Source organism: Schistocerca piceifrons, chromosome 3 (assembly GCF_021461385.2).
Source record: "Schistocerca piceifrons isolate TAMUIC-IGC-003096 chromosome 3, iqSchPice1.1, whole genome shotgun sequence".
Lineage (NCBI taxonomy): Eukaryota > Metazoa > Arthropoda > Insecta > Orthoptera > Acrididae > Schistocerca > Schistocerca piceifrons.
The window spans coordinates 86927035-86949631 of record NC_060140.1 but is presented as its reverse complement, the minus strand read 5'-3'; the positions used below and the strand labels follow the sequence as shown (position 1 = coordinate 86949631).

Genomic DNA, 22597 nt, shown 5'->3' with positions numbered 1-22597 from the left:
AAATGCAATTTATAGCCAACGGATGCACACGTCACATCCCGCCTTTTGGGATCACCAGATGAACAAAATCCTCATCAAGTACGAGGTTCAAAACGGTTCTTTTACACTGACGAGCTCAAGAATCTTACAATAGTATCGATTTGTCTCCCAGACTGGGAGAGAAAACTTCTGTCAAATAGTCAGACGGGAGTTCACCATTTGTCGATGCTGACACAAGAACATTTAGGACTTCAAAATGAGATTCTCAAATTCTAGGTCCAAACTCTCCATTAGTTTCCTTGAAAACTGTAAGAAAAGGGCGGGGTCCTGTGAAAAACTTTCATTTGAAACACATTTTTATATATCATAGGTTCGAAGATATTCAAACTAAACGTAATGTGTCGAATTACCTTATGGCATGTGTTTTATCCATTCAAAGTGAAATTAAACAAAAACCAAAAAGTATGTATCGCAGTATTTTAATATTCCACATACTCGCTAAGTTTCATTAATCTCGTTTATAAACATGTGCGAATGTTGCCTTGTAAGACCATCCTCCTCCATAAGATCCTAAAGACTCAGTAGTCGAGTGTTAAAATTTGTAGTAATTGCAAGCAGTAACATTTCTGCTTCGATATTTCCCGTATGGCTTTCCAAACGGTCGGTTATAGGGAACAATGAACTTTTCCCCTTGATGGCGGCAACGTACTTGCTAAAGATTATCGTTATCCATCTTGTCGATGGGGACTGGAAGTTCATTCGATTTTTAAGGCGGTGACATTTCTCATAGGTAACTGCTTCATCTTTGTAAAGCTTTCTCACAAGTCGACAGTAGCACAATACACGAGAAGCTTTTCTTATTGCATATACATTAAATTAGTGTAAATTACACTGGTCTCCAAAATTAAAGCAACAAACGGAAATTTTGCAAGGTTGCGTTTAGTTTGCCACAAAACAGTGTAAACCACTGATAATAAAGTAGAAACAATGTAGTAACACAAAACGTAAACGACTGCAATATGCATAACGGCAGACAGAAACGTTCTTCGTTTATTCCAACTTACCGGATTTGCACACAAGTTCCGCCAGCTGGTTAATGTTCTCAGCATGTGGTGTTACCATGTCTGGCTGCAGTACAGGCCTGACAACAATGGGGCATGCTGTGAGTGACGTCAGCAGTCTCATACTGAGGCAATAACGCCCATTCTCCCTGGAGAGCTGCTGGCAAGTTTTGCAGAGTGGTTGATGGATGCTGAAATGATGCAGTCCCTCTTTCTAGTTCACCCCAGACATGCCCTATGTGACTGAAATCGAAAGAGCGAACAGATCACGCCATGCGCGCAACATCTCCCGTTTCCAAGAAAACAGCTCTTGCTCTTTGAGATCCATCATTATTGTGCATCAATAGGAAGTCTGTGGCCACAGCACCTCTAAACAATCGCACATGAGGTCCCAAAATCTCGTCACGATACCTGGCTCCTGTTAAACCTTGCCGATTCACCCACATAATTTCATGAAGAAGTGTCCATGCTGTCAATATAATCCTTGCCCACAACATTAGAGATCCTCCTCGATATCGGTCTGTTTCCATAATGTTTGGGTCCCAAAATCGTGTTCCACGTCCCTCCAGATGCGAATGCGACGAGAATCACTCTCCATACCAAATCGGGACTCACCTATGAAAAGAACATTGGCGCACTGTTCGACTGCACAGGTGGTATGTTGACGACTCCAGACGTTGCCTTCTGTGAAGACGTATGAGAGGTACACATACAGGAAGTCTCCAACAATGAAGGCCACTTTGCCGAAGCCTTCTGTGTACCGTTTGTCTCGATACAACACGTCCAGCGGATGCTGCGAGGTCTGATTCCAGTTGCCGTGCAGTACTAAGGCAGTACCGTCTTGCCCTTATGGCCAAATAACTGTCCTCTCCTTTCTCGTTATTATCACACGTGGTCGGCCGTGCCCTGGTCTTCGGAATACTGTTTCGGTCTCTATAAGTTGTCGCCACATCAGAGAAACAACAGAACGATTTACATTAAGCACACGGATCACGTCAGTTTGCGACTGTCCTGCTCCCATTTTTCTTATGGCCCTCCACGGCAGAGGGTCTGGTAGGCGTCTTCTTTGTGCCATACTGCACCATAAGTGACTGTATACAGAGCCATTGTGGATATGGGACTACCCAGCAAACACTACCCCGTTTGATAAGTGCACTTAGGTCATAATTGACGTGGTTGTCCATTGACCAGAATGCCATCTTCCATGCGGAACACGATCGTACGGAAATCCGTTGACATTTTGCCTGATTATACCGTGAATTAGACACAAGACAGAGAAATAGCGGTTTGTTGCTTTAATTTTGGATAGCAGGATAGTATAGAGACCTACATTGGCTGTTACTATACTTATATAGCTTATATAACTGTAAGAAATTAAATACTTTGTCTCTGAACGTCTCATCAAATACCCGTTATACATTATGATTATTTCTACTTCCAGAAAAGCATCGCCAACTTTACAGAAGTTGACATATCTGCGTCGTACAAGTTTCTGAGAACAAGTGCAACCACCTGGGACTGGATGACGATGGTTCATTTGACAGCAACCGATAACATATATTCGTGGAAGGAACAGTTCCGTGGTATTTGTGAGAGCGAACTGAGTGCTCCAGATATGGTGGAATTCATAAAGTACGTAGCTGCTCTGTCAGTCCTACTACTTCTTAGTCTTCTATTCTTCCTCTTTCCATCTTCCTCTTCCCTCTTTCCACCTTCCTCTTTCCTCTCTCCACCTTCCTCTTTCCTCTCTCCACCTTCCTCTTTCCTCTCTCCACCTTCCTCTTCCCTCTCTCCACCTTCCCTCTCTCCACCTTCCTCTTCCCTCTCTCCACCTTCCTCTTCCCTCTCTCCACCTTCCTCTTCCCTCTCTCCACCTTCCTCTTTCCTCTCTCCACATTCCTCTTTCCTCTCTCCACCTTACTCTTTCCTCTCTCCACCATCCTCTTCCCTCTCTCCACCTTCCTCTTCCCTCTCTCCACCTTCCTCTTTCCTCTCTCCACCTTCCTCTTTCCTCTCTCCACCTTCCTCTTTCCTCTCTCCACCTTCCTCTTTCCTCTCTCCACCTTCTTCTTTCCTCTCTCCACCTCCCTGTTTCCTCTCTCCACCTTCCTCGTTACTCTCTCCACCTTCCTCATTACTCTCTCCACCTTCCTCGTTACTCTCTCCACCTTCCTCTTTCTCTTTCCACCTTCCTTGTTAGGCTGTCCACCTTCCTCGTTACTCTGTCCACCTTCCTCGTTACTCTGTGCACCTTCCTCATTACTCTCTCCACCTTCCTCTCCACCTTCAGCTTCTACATCTAATTCTGCTGCCAACAGTAGCACACGCATGCTTTGGGTGTTTAACTTTCAGCTATGCTTATGACATCCAGTTTTTAATAGCATATTGAAATATCACAGAGCACACAATTATAGTTTTTAACATACCGGTCGTTGTGGCCGATCGGTTCTAGGCGCTTCAGTCTGGAACCGCGCAACCACTACAGTCGGAGGCTCGAATCCTGTTACGGGCATGAATGTGTGTGATGTCCTTAGGTTAGTTACGTGTAAGTAGTTCTAAGTTCTACGCGACTGGTTACCTCAGATGTTATGTCCCATAGTGTTCAGAACCATTTTAACATGAAAACAAAAAAGTCAAAAGTTTTTAAAATTGTTAAAAACTATTTGTTGCATTTTGAAACACGAAATTAATGGTTTTTATTACGATGAGAACGAACCACGTTAGTTCGCTGCACTAAGTTGAATGTTGTGAGGTCACCGTTGCTGCATCTCGACCGATACGAGAGCAAGTGCAACCTCTGGGAGGTGCGACGCCTCGCGCTTAAACATCTCTACGGGCTTAGCCACGAGTTTCAAGGTTGCTAGCCCTTGCCCTTGAGCGCACGCGCTAGCGCGGCAGTCGTTAATGCTGGGTCATCAGGTGTAGTAGCTCGAGAGCTTCCGTTCGCATGTAGCAAGGCTAATGTTAGCGCACACGGAATGTTGTCCAAGGTTCATGAAGGTTGAAGTTTAATTCTAATCTCGTGGTAATGGTTTTCTTATTTTGATTCAATAATATTTTTTGACAAATGATATAAGCAGTAGTAGAATCTTAATCCATTGTGGACTATGACGTTCCCCCCAACCGATCACTAAATAATACTAGTGACGAAACACAATGACGAGGAGAGGGGTAATTATCAACGCGATGCCTACTGAGAAAGGGTAAACTGGGAATAGAAGGGTTAAATGTTGTGAGGGGTTCGCCGGTAACGTAATTTCTGGGTTGATATGCGGGAGATGTGTGGTGTGGGACAGTGAATAGTAGCACTCCTTGGATTTCGGTTAGACGTGACTGCGATGGAGACTGGACCATGGATAAGGAAGGAGAGAAAAGGATAGGACGGGAAAGGAGGAGGGAATCAAAGATCAGAAATGATGGGAAGGTGTGAGTTATCTCTAACAGGAACGATAAGTGTTAGGTCGGATTTCGCCGTATAGGAAAGAGAGACTATGGAAGGTGCGTTGGGAGAGGTCATTAAGAATGTGTGGAGGTGGGATAAGTCGGACGTGAATTTGCTGGTATTGTGGCATGTCATGATTGGTAACTAGGAGGAAAATGACAGGATATTTAACACATCTGGAGAGATACCGTTTATATTCCGGCCTCTATTTTTTATCTTCTTACCTTTAACCACGAACGCAGCGATCCCAACCAGTTTATTATACCCAAAACGATGCAGTCAGAAAATAAATGGTACGATGGTTTGAAACATCATATTTTCATATCAAGAAAACTATAGCAAAAAGCTACCAAATTCGGTACTTTTGATTTAGAAAGCTGAATTTCAATATTGTGAATCACGCAGAAACTAATCTTGCATCGCGTTGGTTGGCATTCCATAGCTTGTTGCGAAGATCAAATATGAATTGTTCTTTTGGCCTTTGGGAATATTCCTAAGCGTGAAAATCTAGCTTCATTCGGATTTACGTGCAAAAACGCGTTTATTATGAGACTTTATACACGCGCCACATTTACGTGCAAAAAACACGTTTTTCTGGAAGGTTTTTGAAGCGCTCCACTCCATACTTTAAACTCGTACGAATCCGCTCAAACGTTGCACGAAGATAGATCAGTGGATAAAGTCAAAACGAAATTTTTGGTACCCGATAGTCTTCTACCGATGTCAAGACTCAATTAACTTGGGGCTAAATATAGTATATAAAATTCGTTCTAACGTGAACTGAATGAGTGGAGACGGTTTAAAGTGAATCAAATAAATAAAAAATGCGTTCTTTTGATAAAATTGAAAACTCGCTTTCAAAAATTTAGCTTCATTCGGATTTTACGTGCAACACACAAGTTTTTTGAGTGTTTTTACATGCACCAATTCTGAGTTCCAGACGTGTGCGAATCAGTTCAACTTTAAAAGTAGACAAACAACATGTTATTAACGGTCGTCTTGTTTTGTGAAAGCTTCATTCGGTAACCTGCACCGGATCAGTCGTCGCCCGGATCAACAAAAATCTACCTCCATTGCCAAGCAGTGGTGGTCTAATGTTAGGATTATGATAGAGTAAAAGTTGGGAACCAGAATGAAAAATTCTCCTATCATAGCGCAAAAAAAGGCGAATACGTTCTGGGCAGAGTTAGGGATGTAAAAGGAGGGAACCAGCTTTTAGAAGTTTCTCGCTTTTTTAAAGACATCTAAATCAAAACACTTCCACATATTCGGGCTTTTTATGGAGTTAAACCTAATTCCCAGACCTGCGAGCTCTCATAGCTGCAAGGTGTTGGCACACCTCCATCTTCCAATTTTTGGCTGAGGTTCCTGATACAGTACAGCACTCCGTCTTGAGGCCACAAGTGGCCCAGCGGGACCATCCGACCGCCGTGTCATCATCAGATGAGGATGCAGATAGAAGGGGCATGTGGTCAGCACACCGCTCTCCCGGTCGTTGTGATGGTTTTCTTTGACTGCAGCCGCTATTATTCGGTCTCGTAGCTCCTTAATTGGCATCACGAGGCTAAGTGCACCCCGAAAAATGGCAACAGCTCATGGCGGCTTGGTTGGTCATCCATCCAATTGCCGGCCACGCCCGACAGCGCTTAACTTCGTTGATCTGACGGGAACCGGTGTATCCACTGCGGCAAGGCCGTTACCAAAGTCCCTGATACTCTGCCCAAATTCTAGCCATGATAAATAATCTATAATATCATATGGCTGAAGAGCAGACATGTAATAGCTAAAATAGTTTTCCAGGCATGATAAAATTTCTGGGGGTGGACTTAATGCTTGATAGGACGCTAAAACAATTTTCTAATTTTTGTGTGGGGGGGGGGGGCGCTTTTTTTTCCCCAGGGGACCGTCCCCCTCCCAAACCCACACCCTGTTACATGTATGGTAAGGGGTGTAAGAACAAATACACACAACGCACCTACAAAAGGAAGTATACGAAAGCATGGGGGCTTATCTATAGTAGGAAGCATCGCAGAGTTGGAATGTGTGCGACCTAAACTTCAATGACATGTTGTGTCATCGGAATGAAATTTTCTCCCTGCAGCGGAGTGAGCGCTGATGAAATTTCCTGGCTGATTAAAACCATATGGCGGACCGATACACGAACTCGGTATCGTTGCTTCTCATAGGCAAGTGCTCTTCCAGTTGCGCTCCGCATGTTTTACAGGAGAACTTCTGTGAGGTTTGGAAGGTAGGAGACGAGGTACTGGGAGAAGCAAAATTGTGATGACGGATCGTGAGACGAGCTTGGTTAGCTCAGTTGGCCCTCCCACCGAAATTCATAGAAGGCTTGCTTATGTCGGCCACCAAGCCGTCGCGAGGTCGTGGGGTTGGACATGATCAGGCGTTGAACATGTTAAATTGTGACTTCAAGATTTTTTAGCCTGATTCTTGCTGCTCGCCTTAGGCGCTCTGGTGGTGACAGTAACATTCAGACGGCACTCGCCGATTACCGTGACGTCATAGCTCTGGCTACGACCTGCCGCAGTCGTGGTGCCTTAGTGACGGTGGACTTCGACCGCGCCTTTGATAGTGAGTCATGACTTACTAGGAAACGTACTCCGACGGATAGCCTTCCACCACAGATTCATACACATCGTCTTGCGACTCCTCCGAGGCGCCACGTCGCGAGTACTGGTCAATGGCCGTGTGGTGGACCCTATTACTATCATGGGCTCTGTCCGCCAAGGATGTCCGCTATCGATGCTCCTTTTCGCCACCGCTCTTGAGCCACTGTTACACGGTTTGAGGAGCCGGTTGATGAGGATAACAATGAGAGGGCATTCTTTCATCTGCCGCCCGTATGCAGATGACGTGGTGTTCTTGGTTCTGTCGGAGGATGAAGTAAGAGGGCTTGGATTAGTCAGCAGGCTATTAATCACTGAAAACTTACAATGTAAATGTTATCATGTGTACTTCGTTTTCTAACAAATGCTGCAGCGATACTCGTGTATCTGTTTTATATGGGTAGTTATGCTCACTTTAATAAATTGTTCAATTCAGAGACTTCTCATTACCTAATTAAGTATTTAAATAAACATGTATCTAGCTCATTCGTTCTGTGTCGATAAGCGATTTCATATGGTAGGCCGATCAGTTAGTGCAAAAACCGTTGCAGATTCCTGTAATTAAATACTTAACTTTCAAAGACTGTCTGTACATCAGAATAACTGTCTCCTTTAGCCTTCAAATTTGATGTATCGAGCTGTGATGTTCGTTTAGTGGTTTACGTCCCACGTGTACGAATGTGTGATGCGACGACTGTCTTTGTCAGACTGGTCGTGTTACTAGGGCCGCACGTCGGGTAGACAGTTCGCCCCGTGCAAGCCTTTAGATATGACGCCACTTTGGCGACTTGCGCGTCGATGGGGGTCGGACTGGTGGCGACTCGAGACCCACGAGAAAGCGGTGGCGCGTTACGTCACAGCACGTGACACAGCAGGTCTTACGTGCCTACAGCCATCTCCGGTGGGGAGCGAGTAAATATTTCAGACGAGTTTAAGAATTCTTGACTGTGCTACCGATAGCTAGTATGCATTTAAACGCAAACGACAAAGACAAGACCTTTCGTGAGTACCTTTTCAATTAAATATTGATTTCTCTGTGGCCCTGTACGGAGACGAGCTTTCGCGAAATGTGGCGGCCAAGCCGACTAGCACGACGCCATAAATTCGTTGTGATGCCTGTCTTTCTCGTGGATCGCGGGAGCAACTTGCGTGACGTCACTTCCAGACGATGGGAAGCACATGGGTCCGCTGCTGCCTACCTCCTTGAACTGGCAGCACGTGCGAGCATACACAAACTAGCGACCACGCGCTCAAAGCAAAACGTGCAGCCCCGCAGCTCTTTCCACTCTCGTGTCACAAGGGCGAGAAACAGTGGAAGATACTCTCCCCTTCCTTAGACAAACCTTCTGACTACTGTACAGTTACTAAATCCCTTTTAATTTTTACGAACGCACACTCAACCGTATTATTCGTTCTCCACATGCTAATTATACGCTACTGGCCATTAAAATTGCTACACCAAGAAGAAATGCAGATGATAAACGGGTATTCGTTGGACAAACACACTAAACTGACACGTGATTACATTTTCACGCAATTTGGGTGCATAGATCCTGAGAAATCAGTACCCAGAACAACCACCTCTGGCCGTAATAACGGCCTTGATGCGCCTGGGCATTGAGTCAAACAGAGCTTGGAAGGCGAGTGCAGGTACAGCTGCCCCTGCAGCTTCAACACGATACCACAGTTCATCAAGAGTAGTGACTGGCGCATTGCGACGAGCCAGTTGCTCGGCCACCATGACCAGACGGTTTCGATTGGTGAGAGATTTGGAGAATGTGCTGGTCAGGGCAGCAGTCGAACATTTTCTGTATCCAGAAAAGCCCGTACAGGACCTGCAACATGTGGTAGTGCATTATCCTGCCGAAATGTAGGGTTTCGCAGGAATCGAATGAAGGGTAGAGCCACGGGTCGTAACACATCTCAAATGTAACGTCCACTGTTCAAAGTGCCGTCAGTGCGAACAAGAGGTGACCGAGATGTGTAATCAATGACACCCCATACCATCACACCGGATGATACACCAGTATGGCGATGACGAATACACGCTTCCAATGTGTGTTCACCGCGATGTCGCCAAACACGGATGCGAGATGCGACCATCATCATGCTGTAAACTGAACCTGGATTAATCCGAAAAAATGACCTTTTGCCATTCTTGCACCCAGGTTCGTCGTTGAGTACACCATCGCTGGCGCTCCTGTCTGTGATGCAGCGTCTAGCCAGCCTTGGTCTCCGAGCTGTTAGTCCATGCTGCTGCAAACGTCGTCGAACTGTTCGTGCAGATGGTTGTTGTGTTGCAAACGCCGCCATCTGTTGACTCAGGGATCGAGACGTGGCTGCACGATCCTTACAGCAATGCGGATAAGATGCCTGTCATCTCGACTGCTAGTGATACGAGGCCGTTGGGATCCAGCACGGCGTTCCGTGTTACCGTCTTTAACCCAACGATTCCATACCCTAACAGTCACTGGATGTCGACCAACGCGAGCAGCAATGTAGCGATATGATAAACTGCAATCTCGATAGGCTATAATCCGACCTTGATCAAAGTCGGAAACTGATGGTACGCATATCTCCTCCTTACACGAGGCATCACAACGACGTTTCACCAGGCAACGCCGGTCAAGTGCTATTTCTGTATGAGAAATTGGCTGGAAACTTTCCTCATATCAGCACGTTGTAGGTGTCTCCACCGGCGCAAACCTTGTGTGAATGGTCTGAAAAGCTAATCATTTGCATATCACAGCATCTTCTTCCTGTCGGTTAAATTTCGCGTGTGTAGCACGTCATCTTCGTGGAGTAGCAATTTTAATGTCCGGTAGTGTACTACCACAACACGTAAATCACAGGTTAAAAGATTCAAATAAACATCTGCAACAGGGTAATTATAAATGAAAGCCCTTTCCATTATTAGTTTTCTATTGACGCAATAGCAAATCAGCAATAGCCAGACGTGTCATTTCAAAAGTGACGAGTGAGGAGGATTATACTAACACTCTTTTGTAACAGTTAATCGAGATGTCGCAGCTAAAGTGTGGGCTTTAAGCGAGATCCCTAGTCGACCAATGAATGGAATAAAAGCCATCTATCATACTTATCTGAAATTCAATACCCCAGACAACTTAGTGGTTGGAGGGGGGGTGGGGAATGGACTTCAATGAAACCGTCAATGCGTTGCAGAAGAGTTAGAAAACAAGCATTAGAAATGGATACCATGGTATTCATTTTATTCTGTCCAGTGTCCTATAATTTATGAAGTCTCTTTTTGTACAATGTAAAAATGAGGTCAAAGTCATCATTTTTCTTCTTTTTTTTTTGGAAGTTTTGCTATTTGTCGTAAGCCGCATGTTGTACTAGTTGGATTAATCTAGTATTTCTTCAACGTGTTCAGGTAGCAATAGCGCACTAACACGCAAATTTTTTGCAGGTCACCTCCAAAATTCGACTTGGTCATTTTGGAACGGTTGCTGTCGCCGTGCTTCTACGGTTTGGTTCATAAAGTGGGCTCCCCGCCTCTCGTCGGGTACATCAGCATAAACGCAGGCGTACCCAGCCTCTGGACCGATGGAAACCCCAGCAATCCCGCTTACATTCCAAGCTTTATGGTGCCCTTTTCACACCACATGTCATTCTGGGAGAGGCTTTACATGACATGGGTATGGCTCTACACGAACTATCGCTACTTCTACGTAATGATGCCGCACCAAGAAGAAATCAAGAGGAAATATTTCGGGCCTGACGTTCCATCAGTTTATGAAACTGAAAAAAATTTCAGTTTGATGCTTATGGGTAACCATTTCAGTATAAACTACCCTCGACCGTACCTGCCGCACATGATAGAACTGACTGGACTACATGTGGAACCAAACCCAGCACCTCTTCCTAAGGTAACTACGCTTTCTTCTGTCGTTACATTAGTACAAATCACTTTGACACCACCTGACTTATAAAAATAACAAAATTATCACTAGTTTTAAAGTGCAGTATATAATTTTAAGACTACCATAATAACATTACATACATACCCAGAAACATAACACCATCAACAAATGAATTCCTCAAAAGTGTATCGAAATGCAGAACAACAAGGTACAACTTTCTCCAGGACATGTAGTTACAGAAAACCTCGAAACAAGATACATAACAAAATTTGATAACGAAACTAAAAAGGTGGGAAGGTGGGTATCTAATGTGCAGTCGACATCGAGCTTGTTACAGATGGAATGAATGCGAGCTCGAATTGTGGAGGGAAGGGAAAGGATGTCGGCAGTGTACTTTTGAAAGTAAACATCCTGATAATCGCGTAAAGCGATTTATGGAACTCACAGCATCTTGACGCTAATTTGAATCTCCATCAACGAGAATGGGAGCCCAGTGTCTTAACCACAGCACCACCCCGCTCAGTAGCTGGGAAAATCACTTTCGAGAAAAGAAAATTGTTCATTAGGAATATGCTTACTATGATCACATGTGCATGATAGCAGGTGTGTCATGCTTTGTACGGGGAGTTTCAAGAGCTCTATTGGTAGTCCATTCCAGTTCTCAACAAGGACTGTGTACAGGTCCTTGAATGGTCCTCAGTGACAGGCTAAGGACGAAATGTCCACTCCCAGGCTTCCTCTGCAGCATTCATATTAAGTGACCTCACTGACGAACTTTACAAGAACTTCACCCACCGGAGCAGCTACATGCAGATAGGCGCTATCGGTACCAAAGAGGGAGTCTTGGACCTTTACCACGTCAGAAAATATGGACGTCGTTACATTACTTTGTCAGTACCTCTCAACCCTCTCTGACCACCACAAGGCCCTCTAAGTTCATCAGATGTGGTGCCTCCCTAACCACTGGATCCCATCACCACCAAACAGATTCATTCTCAGTCTTTTCTTGTTACTATATCGAGAACTTATGCCGATAATTATTTTGAAAACTGAAGTAGGGCTCAACTAAAATGAGCGTACTTCCTCATATAAGCGTACTCCATAATAAATGGGACCTTCCCTGTACTTGTCCACCCCAATAGCTGAATAGTCAGCGCAGTGGTCTGTCACGCCAAGGGGCGCGGGTTCGATTCCCGGCTGCGTCGATTGCCTCCGCTCAGGGAGTGGGTGTTGTGTTGTCCTCATTATCATATCATCATCAGTGGAAGACAACGGGAAACCACCACTGGAATCCCTTCCCTAGACGCTCGTGCTGTGGACCTCTTTGACGAGGCAGAACACAAAAGTTTAAGTTCCTGTACTTCGGCATGCAGAACACGCACTACTGGACACCTGGCACACTGATCAGCTGCTCTGAACTTCTGGCGCATAGTTTCCTGGGAAACTGAAACACCTGAGACAGCTGTACGTCCTACATTCGTCGTTGGACTTCGTTGTTTACCTCAACCCAGATGTAGATGACGGTTGAGTTGTGTTACTCTCTCCGACATTCTACCGACTTATGATGAACATTTCCTGTGCCTACAAGCCATCTCTAAAGGCCGTGATAAGACACTTGGTGATACAGTGAACGCTGTGGAGTCTGCAGTCTGTACCTAATGAGATACAAGGATTTTACCCTCCCGAAATGGTCCAAATGACCACTTTTTGTCATTCCTTTCCAAACAGTGACAGGACACTAAGCTTTGCTCACGACTAAATTGAGACATGACAGAGACTTTATGGGTCATAGCGAGGCAGCGCAGTGGTAAAGACACTGGTACCCTATTCAGGGCGAACATAGTTCAGCGCCTTATCCAGCCATCCAGATTTGGAAGTGATGTGACGTGATATGACGTGAATCGTCAAAGTGAATGCTAGGAGGATTGCCCTGAAAAAGAAACTGCCAACATCCTTTCTGACCCATATCAAATCAGAGTTTGTTCTGCGTATCGAATGGCCTGAAGGTTTACTGGATGTTAGGACCTAATCTTTTGTTGTGTGCATAGCCAAAGTAGAGACTACACTATTACTATACCAATGCCACATTTCCATTTCGTGGAGGAATCTGGACTGTTAATTACAGTGAATATTTCTTTTTCATTCGTTCTTTACAATTGGTTACTGGTGGAGTGGTATATTTGCATGATTGTATTTGCATATGGGAAAGAGTGATGCGGACGTACGTTTAGTTGCGGCTTACGGCACATCTGCCTTGAAATTCCCTTGATGAACTTGAAGACCAGCTATTATAGGTGCTTACAACTCAGAGTTTGCTTCCACGAACAGGACCTACAGGAGTGGCTGGATGGAGCAGAACATGGCGCCGTATACTTCAGTATGGGTTCCACTGTCATAGGGAGTTCGATGCCTGAAGATAAAAGACTGGCATTTCTCGAGGGTTTCAGAAAAATTCCACAGAGGGTGCTGTGGAAGTGGGAGGCCGACATGGACGACCTGCCGCCCAACGTCAAAGTCTCAAAGTGGCTGCCTCAGCAGTCTGTACTGGGTACGTCACCAACATCGCAAGTACCAAACTTAATTTGTATTTCTCTTTCTAGCATTTGTCTGTCTCATTTCCTGAAAATTAATCGATTTTTCAAGAATCACATGGGAACTTCCTGCAGATCTAGGCAGCAGAAACTCCCTTCTCTATTGTTCGCAATGGGTTACTACTGTCTGGTTGTATGGCTCTATTTTTGGAAATAACTGCCTCGCGTGCCTATCATGGAAAAAAGAATCATCAGCTATATTTGGTCATCTGATCGGTAGGATATCTGACCACCAATGTGCAAGCCATGACTTCCATCAAATTACAGATGTCACCATATTGGTTAGCCACGCGGTGTAGGGCGCCTTGCCACGGTTCGCGCTGCTCCCCCCGTCGGAGGTTCGATTCCTCCCTCAGGCATGGATGTGTGTGTTGTCCTTAGCGTTACTTTCATTAAGTTAGATTAAGTAGTGCGCAAGCCTAGGGACCGATTACCACAGTAGTTTGGTCCCATAGGAACTTACCACTATGTCATTATAACCATTCCGATGAAGATCTTTCCACGATAACAGTGTTGATTCCTTCGTTTCCTGTTGATGTAAACTGAACCTGAACGGAACGTCTAATTATTTGAGTCGCTGCAAGACACTGGCGAGGTAGCAACTTAGTTTGCCACACTTAGACGTTGCAAGCGGCTCTCTGGTGACTAGATTCAAAATGTACACCCCGTGACATACAGTAATAGGCTGGGGCAATGAGGTGCACGCAGGGATAGTCTGAGGTGCCAAGCCATCAATTTTTTGGGTTCAGTAGCGACCGAGAACCCGTCAGAGCCATAGCAGAGCGCCTTTGCGCCAGTGAAGTTAGCTATGGACTACCCAGTCCTCTGTCCAAGCGTTCATTAGCTGGAGAAACTTACGGTACTGCTAGCAAGAGAGATAGAGTCATAAGAGCACTAAAAAGAGCATAGGAGGTTCCGTGGGGTAGGGCAGTGGAAATGATTGACAACCTGGGGTAATCTATATTTGACAACGGTTATGCATTCGTTTCTCGTAGTCTGTGCCCATATCCGATGTAATGCGCTTCTGGGACACTAGCTACATGTTCCTCAAGGATAATGGTCGGTCTGTTAGGGCGAGTTCACATCTGTGCGACAAACAGTAGATTGCGCTGTATCATAGGAGGCACAGCTCACTGACGCAATTTTTACGAGCCCTCAAGACGGAGCGCCAATGCACTACTGTGCTGCAATCCGCAACCAAGCGTCGCGCGGTCCTTCCTATAAACACGTGTTTAACTCGGAAAGCATTGATTCATTTTAGTGCCCAAATACGGCTAACGTAGCTTAACACTATGAACAGATTCTTCAAATTACGAGGGCACTTGCCATAAGGCGATTCAAAAAATACCGAACGTCCTTGCTTCTACCAATATCTCGCGTAGTGATATTGCATGCATTCAGCGTTGTACAAAGGTTTAACTACTGTAGTTCTCTTGCGCCATTCACTAATGGAGTTGGAAAGGGCAGCGAAGAGTGGCAATGATACTGGTCCGTGTGATGTTACAAAATAAAAGTGATGTTGTTATTCAATGGAAAGTTGGTAATTGAGATTTATCTTACTGTTTTATCAATCACAATTGGCGTCAGAATCATGGATTGATCATTGTCATAAAATATTGCATTATGAGATGTGAATAGTTTTTACTTGCAGTTTCGCGTGGATTGAGGCAGTCACAACTAGCGTGCTATTGATTAAGAAATTGCGTTATCGTCTTTCTAATTACTTCATGATCGTAGATACGATCATACCCGGTTATGAAGTTATTGTTATGACAAAACAATTTCCTAAGGGACCAGAAAGTTCTTAAGGGCGCAAAAACAACTGTACCATCACACAAAAGGGAAATTCAATATTAAAGCTGATGCAAGAAGACGATAAAACAGTTTTCTTTTTATCAATGTAACACGCACATTGGACGGCTGATCTTGGTGTCTGTAATCGAGCAAAATGCATAATTAAAATGAAAATAATACAGAGGAGATAATAGGAATGAGCACTGCTGAATGATTCAGTATTCCCAGAACAAATATTTATTATAACTAAAACATATATCGTACCTTAAGCTTAGTACTACAATGACGGTAGATTTTTATGTCCGTATCATGTCCATTGAGCGCTCTTTTATATAGCCATTGTCTTCTTTGAGTCCCTCGTGCGTCGTCACGCCAAGTTATAACAGTTCTTTACACTTCACTCAAACTTAGACATAACACGTTTTTATGCATTTAGTAAAAATTAGATCAGACTGCCACAAATCTGCGTCCATCTTACTTGAGAAAAACAGTACAAGTCTTTAGCTCTCAAGGCTTCATTCATTTGTTCTCCAGCGAACAAAATAGTGAAGGATCGCATATCTATCCGTAATTTTCTGTTTATATTGCCGCCCAAAGACGACGAATTACATTATTTAGAAAATTCCACCGTCGCCATGCGACGCCTTATTGTACATTAATCATTATTTATAAACAAGTATTTGCCTTCTGACTGAAAGTATTAACTACTCGTATTTACTGTTTTAATGAAGTCAAAACTAGCGAATATCACATCCGCTATGTACACTGTTCTGTCTTACATATTATTGATACATGTATACATATAGGAATTTTTAGGCAAGTTAGAAAAGTTTGATTGTTTGTGCAACTTTTATCAACTTTTTTGATTTTTTCTTTCCAGCACACCCCAATGTCCGTGTGTTCATCACTCAGGGCGGTCTGCAGAGCTTTAACGAGGCAGCCTATCACGGAGTTCCTCTACTGGGGATTCCCTTCTTCGGCGACCAGCAACATAATGTAGCGAAAATGGTCGACGCCGGTGTTGGCATAGAGCTCAAATTGTGGGACGTCACAAAAGACACGATTTCGGACGGTATTCGAACGATTATTGAGGATAAAAGGTACAAAATACTATGTGTGAATGAATCAGTGTTAATGCTAATCGATATTTTATTATTTATACAAAAATCAGGGTGTATACGACCCGGACAAACGGGAGATCCGGTAAAAACCCGGGAATTTTTTCATCCGGGAGAAAACCGGGAAAAACCCGGGATATTTGTAGGATTCCGGGAATTTTTCATTGTTTTAATTTTCAGTTAAGTTTTTGTAATTTTGACTGGGAAGAACCGACACTCCAACAAAGCATATTACTGTATCCCGCTACTGCAGAATAGTACTTCAACAATAAAACATAAACGAGAGAAAAAAACGAAAATAAATTGCAAAGGAAATATGCCATACACAACAACGACACATGCAAGCGTCTGCCAATTGAAAATGCGTCAAAGGCTTTAGGAAGACTATGCAGTGCTTCATAACAACAAATTGCCTCCAATGAGCGTGAAGTCGCAACTGTTTATATTCAATTTGTTTTAGCAGTTACGCGCGGGCTCATGCGCGCGCGCAGTTGAGTTGAGTGACGTTTGAGTAGTAGATTCTCCCGCTTCAGGCTACAGGAATGTGGCTATTGGCTGTGCAAGCAGTCGCAGCAAGCAGCTAGATGCTACCGCGAAATGGTGGCGCCAAATTCATATTCTTGAGGAAAAAAACTTGTTTCACAAAGCGCCTAGCATCCAGCGCACGTTTGTCTATCGTGATTCTGAAACGCTTCCCTGTTGGTTTTTGAACACATTTAAAGTTGATTTCTGAATGAATCATAAGTTGACTTTTGAATGGATGCATAGTGTACGTGATGTCTCTGTCAGGAGAATCCTCGTCGCATCTAGAAATAAACTTTCCACAGACAAAAGGGGAACGGGGATATACCAGCTGAGGGAGTAAAGCCAAACGGATGAATGTCAGTCGTTGTCTGATTATGTGGTTGATTGGCTTTGCGAATGATCAGCATTGTTATAATTACTAGCAAAATCCATAGATTCAGACTACCAGATGGAAATAAACGACTGACAGGAATAACATTTGAGAAAGATTACGTATTATCTTCTCGGTGTATCCAAGAAAATGAAATTTTGACAGAAAATCTTTGGCCAGATCGCTACACTAGCAAGGACCAGTAGTACAGTCCCCGGCTAGCAGCCGCGTAAATTCTATTCTGGAAGTGACACGGAAAACATGTTGTTAGAACACGTATTAACGCCTAACCGGGAAATAATCGCGGGATAACTAAACCTGTGATTCTGGCAGGGTTATTGAAGTTAATCGGGAAACAAATTTTGACAGTGGCAGCAATAGCTACAGAATTGGTGATGACACAATTGTTTGTTAGAACGAGGAAGGAGAAGAAACTGAAACATCACACAAATTAAGGAAGAATAAGACGATTCCAAATGTATATAAAAATTTCGTAATTCTACTTTTCGATCTCATGGTTGAGAGACTGGTGCGTCTGAATGAAATGTGAAACTATTTCCTAGCATAAAACTTTTTGCTTGTAGTAGGCCTAATAGGCATTTGATATTGGTACTTCGTGGATTATATTCTATCGTGTTATAAAAATGGCCATTTGTGGCAAAACAGTCTCGCTTATTTGGTGTGTTACAAAATATTAGGAAGGTCTATTTTGTTTTATCTAGCAGACAGTGACAAAATAGACGTAATCAGTTCGAGAAACCACACCAGTCTTGGGTATTATTCGTGTTAACAGCATTTTCAGTATTAGATAACGACATTTCGATTTTTCATGTAGCAATAAGTTTGACGAACTTTGATGAGGTAATAGAGTCTTTCGCAGAAAGGAAAGCACGCCATGTAAAGATGTAGCAAAATAGAGAGAAAAAAAATACTAGGAGCTAAGGTTTGAATAAATGTGTAATTTCTTGCGTATGTCTTGTCAGTATTGGTTTTATATATCCTATACTTATTTTATGTCACACAAAACAGCAAGTTATTAACTAATAGGCAATAAAGAGTTCAGATTTTCTGAAGAATTCTTGTTCTCTCGATTACAAATAATCCCATCCGCTATTCATTGCGAGGTTTTTTTTAAGAGGGGCAGGCTGTCAAACCGGCCGACTGGGAGCAGGACGGCTGGTCCCGGCGGAGGTTCGAATCCTCCCTCGGGCATGGGTGTGTGTGTTTGTCCTTAGGATAATTTAGGTTAAGTAGTGTGTAAGCTTAGGGGCTGATGACCTTAGCAGTTAAGTTCCATGAGATTTCACACACATTTTCCGCGCGACCACTACGGCCGCAGATTTGAATCCTGCCTCGGGCATGGATGTGTGTGATGTCCTTAGGTTAGTTAGGTTTAAGTAGTTCTAAGTTCTAGGGGACTGATGACCTCAGATGTTAAGTCCCATAGTGATCAGAGCCATTTGAACCATTTTGGGAACAGGAGGGGCACCACAGGACATTTCAGTTTCCACTCTCCTGAATATAGTTTGGACGTGCGGTAGAAAAATGCTTTGTGAAGAGGCGTGGCACTGCATTTTGGGATACTTAAAACCAAATAATATGTCTTACATTTCCTGGAATACATTTGTTTTATGTTTCAGACTTTTCAGAAAGCTGTGAGCTACAAGATGAACATATTTTGAAAATTCGATTTTTTTTTAGTATTAACTCTGTTTGCAAATGTCGCAGATCCGGGGCTGACGCACAGAGCAGTCTGAATTATAGTGGGTAGTCTCCACGTGACGTGTGTTTACATTAAATGATTTTGCTGTTTCCCCTTCGTTTACTCTCACGTCAAATGAAAACAAAACGGATATCTGTGGCTTGGAGCTATCAAGTGAATTAAAACACATTCACATAGTTACGGAAGGCTGAAATATGTCATTAGTTTCAGATTTTATTTTATTTACACCTTTCTGACAGTGAAGCACTAATCGCCTTGCGGAACAATGAAGTTATTTTTGTATGTTTGCTAAAGAACTCTGACTTCGTTAACCTTTTCCGCAGAGTCAGTCAATGTATTTGAAACAAAATGTTTAATTCCACAGTACTGGCTAGTTTCAAAAAGTGCCGTTTTCATTTTCTAGCACGTATGGCATTATGCCATAATAAAGAACCAAAGATGATATAAAACAGTACTGGTCCTCCAAGAAAATTTACATCCCGAAAACTACACTGAAAAGCTTAATATGAAGTCGAGGTCTATTTCATTGGGAATCTGGACATACGAATGTGCCCTTTAAGTATGCACTTTAAATGTGCACATTTTAATATGGTTCACGAAATTACGATGCTCTTGCAATATCCTCTGATGTCTTGTTTCTTTTATGACATAATGTATGATCTTTTAATGTTTTACACGTACGTACATACGAGCTTCCTATGCCATTGTAGCTGCGCAAGCGTGATGTCGCCTGTTATCTGTGCTCTCTGGCAACTGCTGAAACAAACCTGTTTCTAACAGGTCATGGGAAAATATTGTGAATGGTAGTTTGAAAAGCGTTACTTTCAAAGTAAATATCGTTTTACGTAAGTTGAACTATGTGCAAGAGTGTACGATGAATTTCTTAAATAACAGAGCGTTTGACTTTAATTTAAAAATCAACTGATGACGAGCCATTTAGAATAATTTCGAACCCTGAAGATCAGACATTTACGTCACTATTAAAAATTTTACCGGCACATTTCTGTGATATATCTTAAAGTAACATGCGCAAAAAAGATCAACAATATATGCAAAAGCTTAGCTTCTCTTGCAGCTTGAGACCAATATTATACGTGAAAACATTGCTTTTCTTGTAGCAACACTATGTATATTAATTTAAACTATTAACTTTCCCTGTTTGTGTGTTCGTGCTACGTAACAGTGATGTTGCTGTTGGCTGACTACATCACGTGTCCTATGCTCTGAATATCCGCTGTCACCGGCTGGCGAGATCACGTGACATGAGCTACGAAAGGCTTACAAAAGCACATCGAAATCTCGATTTCAATGATTCGGAAAGCAACATGCGGTGTTTAGTGGAATTCCAATGTATACTTTCATAATAAGAAAATACGCAGCGTACATGTTGCTGCAAATCATAGATATTTCCAAAACGTGTCTTTTTCCCTGAGTTTCGTTTTCTAAAGTGCCGAGAAATTGTACGCCCGCGTATAAAACCATAACCATTCAAAGGATTGATAATGGAAAATATACTGTCACCCGGGAGAAAGTGTATTGTTAACCGGGAAATCCGAGAATTTTTTTTCCTTGTCCATGTTTATACCCTGAAAAATGCTCCACTGAAATGGGCAGCACGAACAGGAGTTTGGACGATGCCGTTCTATACTGTACGATTTATGACTCTGACGTATGGGAAATTTTTGTGTAGAAACGACGTTACTGAACACTTTTAAATCTTCAGTAGTCTTAATGTACAGGAACTGAAGTGAAACTAACAGGCTTGATGCCTTTACATATTCTAATCGCAGTGTGGACAATCGACTAGTGAACCATTCTCAGCAGCCTATTCCTTTACTGTAGAAGAGAGGTGACTTAGGACAGTCTGCTTACAACTTCAGAACTCACCAAATAACACAGTATCTACACTGGCTAGTAGCATGACCAGATGGAATTTGTATACCACAGTATCCCCAACGTTTTCGGTTGAAACTGAGAAACAAAACTGTTTCATTGATTTTCTAACCAGTTAGCTACCATTTTGATAATTGCAGATTGGTGGATTGGGTAACAGGAGGGCTTCCATGTCACTCATGAGGTTGATTTTTTCTTAAGAGACATCATGCGTCAGGGATAATCTCCAGTTACTCGAACACCTATCTGTGTGATCTCTATCTACACATTATCTTACACATGAAACCGATTTATTCTGAACCATATCACGAGGGTTATGTTTGATGACGTCACCTCATTTTCACTAGAAATTATATTGTTCAGTAGGCTTGATAACACGAGAATTACGTGCTTTTAAGAATATTATTTGCTCCTCAGTTTCTAGAAAACTGTCTCCATCAATGCGTTGTTGATGGGAGGAACTCACTGTAAAACCTAATTACGTCTTCAATGGGTGTCCATCTTCTGTTACACAACTTTTTGATCCTAAGGTGAGCCCTCATAACATGACCAGATCCTTTCCCTGTTCCAATCATAAATACCTTCTGCACCCAAATTCCTCCCGGTCATCTTCGTTTTCATATTTACTTCCCAAAAATTAGCTATCTTGATTCTTCTAGTCACTGTTGCGCACTGAAGTATGGCCTGTTATCGCTTTCAGGCACTGCAGAAATGCATTGTCATCAACCTTCTTTCTTTCTACAGATTCAGCGAGAACATGAAGCGGTTGTCAGCTGTATACCGTGAGCATAAGGAAGAGAGCCTGCCTAAAGCTGTGAAGTGGATCGAGTATGTACTTCGCCACAATGGAGCCCCACATCTGCGTAGTGGTGGAAGAGACTTGGCCTGGTACCAATACCTGCTGCTAGATGTCGTTGCCTTCGTGCTGGCAGTTGTAATGGCCTTTTGTATAGCTCTCTACCACATTGCTAGCTTTCTAATCCACAAATTTTTTAAATCCAAGAAACTGAAAACGAACTGAGGACGTGTAATCTTCTGTTATACAGAAGTCTATTTGCCTACTAATTCACTGAGCATGAGCTTGAATGTCTCAAGTGGAATGTTGGAATACATACATTCACACAGATTTGTGAAATCTATGTCGTGTTTGTGTCGTATGAAATACAACATATAAAACTTTTAAATCTCATTTGTGTAATGTTACAAGTGGGAAAAGTCTATGTCTATTGTAACGTGCGCGTGGGGCACACGATGCTCATTAAAGGCTGTACTATGGTAAGTTACCGGCTTCACCTTATGAGAAAGGATTTTTGTATAGAAATTGACCGCGTGTACCTGAATGGAGGCAAATCAGACTTACACCCACTCTGTAATAACAATGATACGTCAAGCAAGTCCGAAATGCAACTACACGTCAGGACGGACAAGAAACAACACAGAAGATGCTACCAATTTGTTAACAATACGGTCGCCAGCCTAATTAGGCATTAACTGAGTTTCTTCCCTGTACAAATTGATGTACGTTCAAGCAAAACAACACGTAGTAACACAGCATCATATGGTAAATCTTAGAACCAGAAAATCTATTGAACT

At 43.0% G+C, this 22597-nt stretch overlaps 1 protein-coding gene across 1 annotated transcript in view; it reads left to right on the top strand.

The window, feature by feature from the left end:
* Positions 1-22143, top strand: part of LOC124789421 (UDP-glucosyltransferase 2-like) — a 64411-nt gene extending 42268 nt beyond the window's left edge. The window contains exons 3-7 of the mRNA XM_047256766.1: positions 2482-2672; positions 10537-10996; positions 13319-13538; positions 16256-16475; positions 21749-22143. Coding sequence (XP_047112722.1) covers positions 2482-2672; positions 10537-10996; positions 13319-13538; positions 16256-16475; positions 21749-22025 — 1368 coding nt within the window. The 3' untranslated portion in view covers positions 22026-22143. The remainder of the gene's footprint in view (positions 1-2481; positions 2673-10536; positions 10997-13318; positions 13539-16255; positions 16476-21748) is intronic.
* Positions 22144-22597: the final 454 nt, after the last annotated feature.